A 12,106-nucleotide genomic window follows, 5' to 3' on the forward strand; every position below is an offset into this window, starting at 1 on the left:
TAAGATCATTGCTAGGCTAATCGCCGACAACATACACTCAGACGTTGTGAATGAACTACCTGAAAATATATAATTATAAGGGGATAATCAGACAGTTGTCATACAATTAATTTACAATTTCACTATTGAGGTCAAAAGCCAAAAAATAAATTCACCTAGGGACAATCTGGAGTAGTGCTATCGCACTTCATATTTATTACGTATTATATATGTATATAGTGAGAGTGCTATCGCTAAACCATATAAACATTAAAAGCCCTAGCTCCATTGACAAATGATATGAAATACATTAGACTTGACAGTGGATGTTAGCAAGAACAAAAGATTTTGAATTGAAAATTTCGTAACTCACCTTCCGAGCACAAGATTCCTGCCGAATTTTCGTGTACGGGGACCTGTTTCACCCAACCGGCAACGTAGCATTTATAAGCCTCCAAGCTCTTAAAGTTTTTCAAACTTTCGTGAGAATAGGCTGATTTTGTGTGGACAAGATTGTTGTAAATATCAGGATATCAGATGTCAGGCGAAGCCAGCGGGTCGAAAAACATCGATTTAGGCATCAAATACGGATCTGGCAAATGGACAAACTGAAGCTTTTCCACGTAACGCCTTTTATGCAACGGATCCAATGAGTTTACAGCGTCAGATAACACCGGGGCTTCCATGAATTGCTCTATAACTTGCTCGACTAATTGAAAACAATGAGAATAGGTCTGAAAAAGAGGTACAATATGGCGGCCGGCGACAGTGACACGCCCATTTTGTGACGTAGGTGAGTAGGGTCTATATAAGTTTATTTCTGTGGTGAAGGGTCATATGTACAGAACTTCATAAGTTGTTGTAGAAGCCAGCTAATGCTTTAATAGCTCAAGCTAGTGTGCTATGCTATACATATAATAGTTGTGTATATAAGTGTATTGTGCAGTTTGTTGTATATTGAGTATTGAATATGTGTATTTTTCTGTTGTACTTTCACAATATTAAGACGAGTGTCTTCCCATAAAAGCAAGAAAAGACCAAGCCTTGTGGCTTATGGAAGTGCATTCATTCTTAGCTGGCTGTCGGGCTGTCGGGCAGTGCAGAAATGAAACGCACTGTTTTGTTCATGTCATTATGAAAAATCCGTTGAGATCAAAGGCAAATCTATGTTCAATCCACCACTAGTTTTTTTTTTTTTTTTTTTAACATCCAGGTGTTCAAAAACTCAGGTTATACAATTAAAAATTATATATTTATTATCGGTTATCGATATCGGCTTTGAGGAGCAGGAAGTTATCGATATTGGTTTCAAAAAATGGATATCGTGCACCCCTAATATTAAACGTTGATTTTTGACGTTTCTAAAACCTTCCACGCAAAAATAAAAAACACAAAAAAAAAACACAAAAACAAACAGCTGCTGCGCGGTGCTGCGAGCCTGCGGCTCCAGCAAGAAAGTGCTACAAAATCAACTGGGCCTGGCCTCTGCAAGCAGGATTTCCGGTTTCAGTCAAACAGCCAATAGAAGATAGCCTCATTCGCTCTTTGTGTCACGTGGGCGCCAACGAGTGCACGGACACACTGCACGGTTTTGCTAACAAGAAACAAGATGGATACTCCCATATTGGTAATGCAGCTTTACGTTTATATCTGACATCATACCTCTACTCAAGTACAGTAGTATTCGGTTTCTCACTTAGACGTCTAACAATACAAACAATCTAGTGGGTCTACTGGACAGCGTGAGTTTGTTAGCGTGACAATGAGTCGAATGGATTAAATTGTTGGCTCACTAGTTAGCCTCTGGTTCGGGCTAAGTAGGTTGTGCTGATGTGGAAGCAGGGGCGGACTGGTAATCTGTAGCTTCTGGAGGATCACAGAACGGCCGGTGCTCTGGACGGCCGGCGGCCGCCATACATACTACGCTGTTTTTATCCCCTCTCTACTCTGTGATTATCTACAGTTCGCATCGAATCCGACAGGTGGCAGCAATGCACCTGGCTGAAAGACTTGTTGTGGCCCACGAAGGGTTGAGATGGAGAGGGTTACTTGCTAGGTATATTAGCAATTGGCAAACATTTTAGCTGTAAAACAACGTATGCACACGCAGCAGCAATATTAATTCAGAAGAAATATAACAAAATATTAATAAAATGAATTGTTTTACTTTCAAGTTTAGGTAGTTGAATTGATATATATTTTTAATCATTTATACATCGTTTTGTTTTCTGGTTAATACTTTCCAATGAAGGTTACAGGATTTGTCTTGAAATGTTTATTGTATTTTCATTGGAATTTATTATTTGTGTGGCAAGATTAATTATGGCATAAACAATGAAGTCATTTTATAGACACGGGATAGGTGTTATTATACGGTAATCAATTGGATACATAAAACTTGCTTTGAAAAAGAAATTCTTTTATTTGTTTATTCAGGTTGATTATAGAGCTAGGGCAGAAGATGAATCCAACTACAGTTCATCCCTGCAGTACTTTGAGCGCCCCAAGTCAGACAGTCACAGTCTAGACCTGGGGTGTCCAGACTTTTTGCAAAGGGGGTCAGATTTGGTGTGTTAAAAATGTGGGGGGCCGACCTTGGCTGACGTCCTTTAAGTAGAACAATATATTTAAGCAAATTTTAGCAAGCCATTGTGTGTGTCACATTTGCTTTATTATTTTTCTAAAATTAATCATTTCAACAATCTCGCAACCAGCCTTTGTGGCTTACTCTTTCGACTCTCGGGCTCTTGCGAAATACTGCTGCTGTGAAATTAAACTAGCTTCAAGTTGCTCCAGTTTATTGCTATGTATCTTCCCTGTAATCTTGTCATACATGTCAGCCTATCTTGTTTGGTAATATTGCCTCACATTGAATTCTTTAAAAGCAGCGACGGTTTCTTTGCAAATGAGGCAGACACAGTTGTTGCGTATTTTAGAGAAGAAATGGTCCAATTTCCACCTATCCTTGAAGCGTCGGCCATCGCAATCAACTTTCTTTTTTTTTTTGTTGATTGTCGCCATTTTAGAAAATTGGGAGTAAAGGGTCACACGGGGTAATGTTGTGTGGAGTGCCGCAGCCTTATAGCGGGTAAATGAGGAGCAGCATTTAGTGTGTAAGCTACTTCATATGCTGGTAGCAGTGCTGCTGACCAATTTTTTAAGTCCGTGTGTGGGCCAGACGTTATTGATTTTATGACAGAGGCTGGGGGCCGGATGAAATTTGTCCATGGGCCACATCTGGCCCCCGGGCCTGACTTTGGACATGTCTGGTCTAGACACATTTTCCTCATTTTTCTCTCAAAGTGAACGAAATTGATGCATTTTACAATAAAATATTTTTTAAAATTCTCCCGGGCGGGGGGGGGGGGGGGGGGGTCATGCCCCCGGACCCCCCTAGAGGGTCTGTATACAGCGATTCTTGTGGGCTGGGCTGAGTCAAACTCCAGGGCTGCTTTTTAGTCCCAGTCCGCCCCTGTGTGGAAGTGTCAATGTTTAACCGTTTCAAATTAACTTTAACTAATGCAATGAATTACAAATCACTCTACATGTTATTTTAGGGAACAGATTTTTTTCTTGTCAAGCTTTCTTGAGTATCGTGTTTTCTGTTACGGAATGATGGCAATTTTTCGACGTTTAAACGAGCAGCGGTAACAACCAGCTGGTGTTGAAATGTGAATACATTTTTATTGTGTCACTGTGACGATGTGTTATTTAAACAGGAACCATCCTTGTACACCGTGAAAGCAATTCTCATACTGGACAACGATGGAGACAGACTGTATGCTAAAGTATGAGAACTTGTTTGTGTTAAAACTTGACAGTTCATGCCTAGTACCTTAATTACTCCTTAATTATTATTTTTATTTACAGTATTATGACGACACATACCCAACAGTGAAGGAACAGAAGGCATTTGAGAAGAACATATTCAACAAGACACACAGGACAGACAGTAAGAGATACAATACTCTTAGCTGAAGAAAAAAAGTTTCCTACTTTATTATTATCTATTATTTTGAAAATAATATTTTATGTGTGTAACAAGGTGAGATAGCATTACTGGAAGGCCTCACTGTTGTCTACAAAAGCAACATCGACCTCTTCTTTTATGTTATTGGAAGTTCATATGAAAATGAGGTAAGCTCATGTTTCATTTCGATCATAATTATGAATTTATCCAAAACGGATTGGTATGTTTAAGATGTAATCAAATGACATTTCAAACAGGCAATATTTTTTGTAGTAAGGAACCTTTTGTTTTTTGTATTTTTATTATTACCACTTATACTGCATTCTTTGAAAACCGATTGCACATAAATGATACCGGGATACAAAACTTAATCCATATTTGTGAAGCCCTAGTTAGAAATATTCATTTGTACAAACCCCAAATAAAACATACTTGGAGTACTAATATTGTTGTTTAGTAGTGTCCAAACAGCTTCAATTAAAAAAATATTTATTATGATAATGCTGTTGCCTGAATTTACAGTGGTATGAAAAAGTTTGGGCATTACTGAAAATTTTCAAGATTTTATTTTATAAATCATTGGCTGTATGGATCAGCAATTTCAGTTAGATGTGTCATATAGCTGACAAAAATAATATTTTAATATTTCAGAAGTGAAAAACAGTTTATAGGAATTATGGAATGTGTGCAATAATTATTTAAACAAAAGAAGCCAGGTGCATAAATTTGGGCACCCAAACAGACAAATTGCATCAATATTTAGTAGATCCTCATTTTCCCAAAATAACTGCCCCTAAACACTCTCTAGCTTCCTATGAGGGTCTGGAGCTGGACTAAGTTTTTTTTGGACCATTCTTCTTTACAAAATCTATCCAGTCAGGTTTGATGGTTTTCGATAGTGACATTGAGATGAAGTCTCAAGAGGCAATGAACCACTTGAGCCAATTGGTTGGAGAGAGGGTTCATTTCTCAAAGCTTCATGTGTGCACGGTACCACCTACTGGCTAAATATAGAACCACAGTCAGTTGTATCTCAACCTCGTGTACTAATTTTTGGAACTAAAAATTAGTTTGACAAGCTGACTGATGTTGACCTACATACAAAGGTGAAGTAAATCATGCGAAAGGGTATTTAAGGTGGCAAATTGCAAATTGTTCTCCCCTTTGTGTCATCTCTGAATAGTTGAAACATGGGAGGCTCAAAAGAACTGTCAAATGATCTGAAAGAAGATATTTAACAGTCTAGTTTAGAGGAAAGATACAAAAAGTTCTGAGAAATTTCAGCTGTCGGTTTCCACTGCGAGGAACATGGTAAGGAAACGGAAGACCACAGGCACAGTTCAAGTTGAGGTCTGGAGTGGCAGACCAAGTAAAATCTTGGATAACCAGAGACGAAGGATGGCGAGAAGAGTCAAGTTGTACCCACAGACCAGCTCCAAAGACCTATAACATGATCTTGCTGCAGATGGTGTCACTGTGGATCGGTCTATTATTCAGCGTTGTTTGCACAAAGAGATGCTGAATGGGAGAGTAATGCAGAAGAAGCCTTTTCTGCGCACATGCCACAGTTGCTTGAGGTATGCGAAAGCACATTTGGATAAACCGGCCTCAGTTTGGATTAAGGTTCTGTGGACAGATGAAAAAAGAATTGTTATTCAGGCATAACAAGGGTCAGTATGCACGATGTGTGAAGAACGCAGCATTCCAAGATTCCAACACTTGCTACCCACAGTAAAATTCGGTGTTGGTTCCATCATGTTATGGGGCTGTGTGTCCAGCGCAGGCACTGGCAATCTTGTTAAAGTTGAAGGTCGCATGGATTCCAGTCAATAGCAATAGATTCTTGCAAACAATGTTCCAGAGTTAGTTTAAATGTGTAAGTTGCACAGTGGCTGGATATTTCAACAAGGCAATAAACCTAAAGACTGCTAAAGGCATTCATGCAGAGGAACAAGTACAATGTTCTAGAATGGCCATCTCAGTCCCCAGAAAAGAATATTTTTTAAAAATCTGTGGTCTGATTTGAAGTGGGCTGTCCATGCGCGGCAGCCATCAAACCTTAAATGAGCAGGAGATGTTTTGTAAAGAATGGTAAAAAAAATACCTTCAACTCTAATCCAGACCCTCATTAGAAGCTATTGGAAGTGTTTAGAGGCTGTTATTTCTGCAAAAGGAGTCCATACTAAATATTGATCGTTTTTCTGTAGGGGTGCCTAAATCAATGCACCTATTTTTGTTTAAATGCAGTAATTATTATGCACTTTGTTTATCCTATAAACATAACTTCTCAAATATTACTGTGTTCATCTGCTATATGATTCATTCAACAGTTTTTTTTCTTCCAAACAATCAGCGATTCCACTGTAATTACTTGACACACACTTCATGCTCGGAAACTAGTGATGAAACAATGTGCTCCTTGCCTTCGCACAACCCTTTATAAATCATATCACAGGTTTTCAAAAATATTCAGGTCTGGGACTGAGGTGTCCATTCCAGAACTTTGTACATTTTCCTCTAAATTGATGCCTTTGTACATGAACAGTGTTTTTAGGGTCGTTGTCTGGTTGAAGTATCCAGCCTTAGTGCAACTTGAACTGTTGTCACTGATTTTTTTAAACCTTATTTAAAAAAAAAAAAAAAAAAAACTGCTGATACTGACTGGAATCCACACAACTTTCAACTTTAAAAAGATTGCCAGTATTTGCACTGGCAACTTAGACCCACAGCATGATAGAACACCCCGAAATCTTACTGTGGGTAGGATGTATTTGTCTTGGAATGCTGTATTCTTCATCCTTCATGCATGCCACCCCTTATGTCCGAAGAACTCAATTTTAGTTTCATCAGTAGACAGCAGCTTATTCCAAAATGAAGCTGGCTTGCCCAAATGTATTTTAGCATACACTACCTCATGCGACTGTGTGTGTGTGTGTGTGTGTGTGTGGCATGTGCACAGAAAAGGCTTCATCCGCATTACTCTCCCTTTGCGAAGTGCACTAAAAATCTGAATTAAGCACAATAACACTATGTGCGGCAAAGTCATGTTTTAGATCTTTAGAGCTTGTCTGTGGGTTGAGTATGAGTGTTCTTACCATCCTTCGCCTCTGCTTATCTGGGATTTTTCTTGACCTGCTACTCCAGGCCTCTACAACATTTCAGAGTTGTTTTGAGGGTCCTGTGATGGTACTCTTCAGGCGAGATTCAAAGAGTAGAAACGCTTGGCCACCTTAAAGTGCCTGTGACACAAAAAAGCATGTTTATTTCATATGACACGTGTATTTTATGCTCTTAATCCTGAATGAAATTGACCGCTTGAATGTGTGTGGAATCGATCCATATATTTATTCAATTTTTTTGAATCCCGCGCCATGAAAATGAGTGACTTCCGCCTCGGGTCTCGGGTTGAGAAGGGGGATGTGACCTCAGTGGTAGAGATGATCTTCACAATACAGCCCTTACTATAGCATGCAGAAGGACTGCGGATTCAGCTGATTTTGCGGATTATTTTGTTTATTTTTTGCATCACGCAAGTCCAATGTGCTGCAGGCTTTTGTTGCTACACCAGGGAGAGTGGTGTGAGGCTTTCTGCATTTCCAAAAGATCGTGTTCAAAGCGAAGAATGCGCAAAACAAGTCCGACAATCTAGAGACCATTGGACGGATGAAGAAGAGTTTAAAGCCTGAGTTATACTCCCGCATTGCGGTGACGGCGTAGCGACTACGGCGTCATTCGACATTCGATAGTTCTGCGGTGAGGGAACGCGTTGTTCTGTAATTCACCGCCAAGCCACTAGAGGGATGTGGCGTTATGTTTGTACGGTTTCGGGGCATGCTTGTTTACTTCCGCTAGTCGGAGAAAAAAATAAACAATGCAAGATGGCACTCTTGAAAGTAAATATTCTGCTCATCAACACTGAATAAATATTGAACATACAAATGTTGACGGGCAGGCGACGCAGAAGACGGTTTCGAGGCGGTCTGGCCGACTTTTGATGCCGCACAGAGAGTTTTAAAGACTCGGGTGGAGAGAGCTAGCTGTGGCAGCTAGCTTCAAACTGGCTTCGAGCACTGCGTTCAAGGTCTGCAAAGCCCTCCAGCCTGATTTGTTTGCCGTGTCCTACAACCAGCCACTGGGAAGCCATAGCAGATTTCTGGCGTCTAGGGAACTTCCCAAACTGTGTTGGGAGGCTTGCTCATAAAAAGCACCGAGGCACTCTCAATCAGTGATGATGTATTGTGTGTGTGAACTGTCTGTTATTGAAAATTAAAGATCAAAACAACTCTTTTGACACCAAATCTGTGCTTTATTCTTCATATACTTGAGACATATGTACACAGTAAATGATGAAGTGCACAAACCAAAAATACGACATAAAGTGATAAAAAGTTGGCAGTTTTTGGCCGACTGGGTCACCGCTTCGTGTGGCCACTCGATTCCGAACACCCACGTCTTGGTGGTTCTTCCATTTTTTTTTTCCCGATCGCCGACCTTGCCATTTGGCAATCACAATAATAATGTCTTGACGAGACTTGCTCTTCGATGATACTCCCGTCGGCTTGGTGCATTTTTCCGTGTAGAAAATAATGTTTGATTCTATTCTACAATGGCGGTGTTTTCGCGGTAAACCGGAAACAACAGTCTGAGCGGACCAATCACAGTCCGTTTTCGCTACGTCATACGCGTCTACGCGACGCGAAGGTTAGAAAAATTGAGAGGCGCGCGTCAGGCTACGGCGTAGGGTCGTAACTCGATTCTTCCTTGACGGCGTAGGTCTGACGCGGAAGTATAACTCGGCCTTAAGTCATGTGTTTTATGTTATGTCAAATACTGGGATCATGGCAAACGTTTTAAAAAGGAGCTGGTTTGCATTTTGTGGGTGACAATACTTGCCAAAGGTCAATGAGCTTAACAGACCAAGTTTGTGTTCCAAAACTAACGCTAAAATGATTCAAATCAAGAAAGAAGAAGGGTGCCCAAATGTTTGCACCTGGCCTCTTTTGGTGGAAATAATTATTGCACACGTTCCGTAACTCTTGATAAACATTTTTTTTGACATCTCAAATATTACGGTTTGTCTGCTATATGATACTGTATATTTAACCGAAATTGCTGGTCCATAAAACCACTTATACTGTAAAGGAAAGTCTTAAATTATCAAGCGTGCCCAAACATTTTCATACCACAATATTAGTAACTCTCCTCTTGATTTTGCAACTTAATTATTCTTCTTTTGACATAGCAGAGTTGGGGAAAAAAATACACAAACCACAACAAGGACTGACTTGGAAGACAATTTATTATGAGTGTTTTAACTATTGACAGAAGGAAATGTCAGTGGCTCATAATACTTGGGGGGGGGGGGGGACAACAAGGGCTGATAAAACCATCTAATGTAATCTATTATCTCAACAGCTTATGCTTATGGCTGTTCTAAACTGCCTTTTTGACTCCCTCAGTCAGATGTTGCGGTAAGCAATTCACATTTTATTTTAACAATAATATTTACAAAAAATGTTAATTTTTTTCCTGAAATTACAGAAAAAATGTTGAGCGCAGAGCATTGTTGGACAATATGGAGGGGCTTTTCCTCGCCGTAGATGAAATTGTCGATGGAGGGTACGTTAACGGAGAGCATCATCAGGCATTTGCGGCGCCACTGTTGACATTATTGTGGCACTTTCTTTTGCTACCTCCTGCAGGGTGATCCTCGAGAGTGATCCTCAGCAAGTGGTACATCGTGTAGCACTACGAGTAAGCGTCTTCTTCCCGCTTTGGTTTTTGTACACTACGAGGTTGCTCTGATTCTGAAAAATATTCCTTCTTTTAGGGGGATGATGTACCTTTGACAGAACAGACTGTCACCCAGGTTGGTAACGCACAACATGGACGCTTCAAAGTTTGACTTTGTGTCATCGTTATACTATATTAACTATCGTTTAGCTGACAGCACAAAAAAGGGAGATAAGGATAGAGACAAAAACAGAGACTACAAAATAGTTGTCAACTGGACCATAATAAGCATTTAGTTCACATTGAATGCGTGTCTCAATGTTCATCTACTCAGTCTTTCAAATCTGTTCATTCTTGCTGCGCGTGGACAGGTTATACTGTTCGATTAGTTTTTTAAAAAGATTTTTTATTTTTGCATCGTACATGTTTCGAAACTACGATGTTGAAATCTCAGTAAAAATGTGATTTTATTTAAACATGCTAAAAATCTGAAACAATGTGTATATGTAAATGTATAAAAGAAGATAGACAACATGGTCAATGAGTTTGATACCTCAATTTTTTTAACTTGACGTCCATCCCTTTATTCCTTTTTCTAAACAAGTCTTTGGTTATCTTCTCAGGTCCTTCAGTCTGCAAAAGAACAGATCAAGTGGTCACTTCTACGGTAGTCGCCGTGCAGCTTGGTCATGATGGCACTGATCCACAAACACTTATTCCTCTCCTACAATCACAAATCTAGTCAACTGCATTTGTTTTTTTAATTTGGGGGGGGGGGGGGGTCCTCTCTGTACAGCTGTATGATATAAAATAATGGGATCAAAGAAGGTGTACATTCCCTCATTTGGGTTGGACTGCTCTCTTTGTATTTTGTAATTTCGAAAACCAGCATATCCATAATTGCTTATAAACAAAGCTGGTGAAAACATTCCACATCCTGTTTTATCATCCCTTCATCCTAATGTACTGTAATGACATCACTGGTGGCAGAGGTTAATTTTGTATTGCTATCATTCGTCACCACACCATTAGAATAAATGTCTCTTGATGCGGCTGACATTTCACTGTGTTACTGTCGTGAACCAGACTTGTTCTCACGGGGCAGTTTGGCACCGTCAGAGGCCCTCCATTGGGTTTTGTCTTCGGCAGTTTTAGAAAAGCGAGAGCGCCATCTGTCGTCTTTCGCAGTTTTAGAAAAGCGAGAGCGCCATCTGTCGTTGTGTTCGTTCCAGTGCAACAGTATTAGAAGGGTGACGCCTTTCGTGCTGACATGCGCAGCCATTTCCACTATTTTCAACGTGTGCTCATAATATGAATGCAAATGAAGAATAGACTGCACATAAATGAATGTTATTTCGTTATGATTTTTATTTATTTACTTTTTTTTTTTAAGTGTTCACTGATTATATATAGTACCGAAAATTACAGAAATTATGTTTACATTTAATTCTCGTGTGAAGTATGAAGATGATGTTTACTTTTGTGGGCCAAACAAAATGATGTGGCGTGTCGGATCTAGCCATTAAGTTAGACACTATTGGGCAAATCACTACTTTTCAACTCAGAACAACGGAATGAAAATCCCGCGGATGTTTACATGATCGCTGATTCGCTCTTTTCGCTGTCAATCAAAAAGATCCAGCCTCAGACAAATCATCCAATCATCATGCATAAAGGGCCAGCGGAGCCCTTCCTAAAGACGCTGGGCGTCCGATGGGCGGGAAAACCCTAGCCTTAAGCCAGTGCTTCTCAATTATTTTCTGTTGCGCCCCCCAAGGAAGACGTAAATGTTTCGCGCCCCCCCCAAACTCTGCCGCCACTGTAAATAGTATCATTTGTCTATAAAATTACTAATATAAATACGCATCTGCCTAACATTGTGTCCTTTTTTTCCTAATAAAGAAAAAAAGTAACATAGATCAACTTTTAATAAAGTATAACTTTATTAACATTGTTTTGTTTGTAACAGAGAAGACTTGACGCGCATCAATTTGCCTGAATTTAAAAAAAAAAAAAAAAAGTCACTTCCAAACTATAAAAATACACTCAAGGTACATTTTTGACCATTTGATACAGAAAAATAAAATGTAATAAAATCAGTCAATAATAACAAATTCAAATTGATTAGAAACATTCACTCATGAGGACAATATGCCAAAAATTTTGACCAAAAAAAACCTAAACTGAATAGAAGAAGAAAAAAAGTGTCTTTGGACAGAAGGAACGTTTTTATTTTCGCTGCTCACAGTGGTGATAATGTGGCGATTCACCACAGTGCTCACTGGTTTACTGATATAACACTGACAAAGCGGAACGATTGTGGCAATTGACAATATTCGGCACGCTTTCGCTGAAAAACAATCAAGCGGCTTATCAATGAGATTGAGGTCTTTAAGTGGCGTCTTAATTGATTTGGCTTCAGAC

General features: G+C 39.6%; 1 protein-coding gene across 1 annotated transcript; it reads left to right on the top strand.

Moving 5' to 3' along the window:
- Positions 1–1,488: 1,488 nt before the first annotated feature.
- Positions 1,489–10,741, top strand: copz1 (COPI coat complex subunit zeta 1). The gene is made up of 9 exons (XM_057829965.1): positions 1,489–1,606; positions 3,699–3,767; positions 3,850–3,931; positions 4,025–4,116; positions 9,365–9,420; positions 9,491–9,568; positions 9,652–9,703; positions 9,780–9,818; positions 10,306–10,741. The coding sequence occupies exons 1-9, from the start codon at positions 1,589–1,591 to the stop codon at positions 10,351–10,353; spliced, it is 534 nt and encodes a 177-aa protein (XP_057685948.1). The 5' UTR covers positions 1,489–1,588; the 3' UTR covers positions 10,354–10,741.
- The last annotated feature ends 1,365 nt before the right edge of the window (positions 10,742–12,106 follow it).

Source organism: Corythoichthys intestinalis, chromosome 2, assembly GCF_030265065.1.
Source record: "Corythoichthys intestinalis isolate RoL2023-P3 chromosome 2, ASM3026506v1, whole genome shotgun sequence".
Lineage (NCBI taxonomy): Eukaryota > Metazoa > Chordata > Actinopteri > Syngnathiformes > Syngnathidae > Corythoichthys > Corythoichthys intestinalis.

Bases quoted from the DNA above. Each gene is read 5' to 3' on its own strand.
- copz1 (XM_057829965.1), top strand. The intron at 3,932-4,024 runs GTAAGAGATACA...GTGTGTAACAAG, and splicing joins CAAGACACACAGGACAGACA to GTGAGATAGCATTACTGGAA. The intron at 4,117-9,364 runs GTAAGCTCATGT...TTATCTCAACAG, and splicing joins GAAGTTCATATGAAAATGAG to CTTATGCTTATGGCTGTTCT.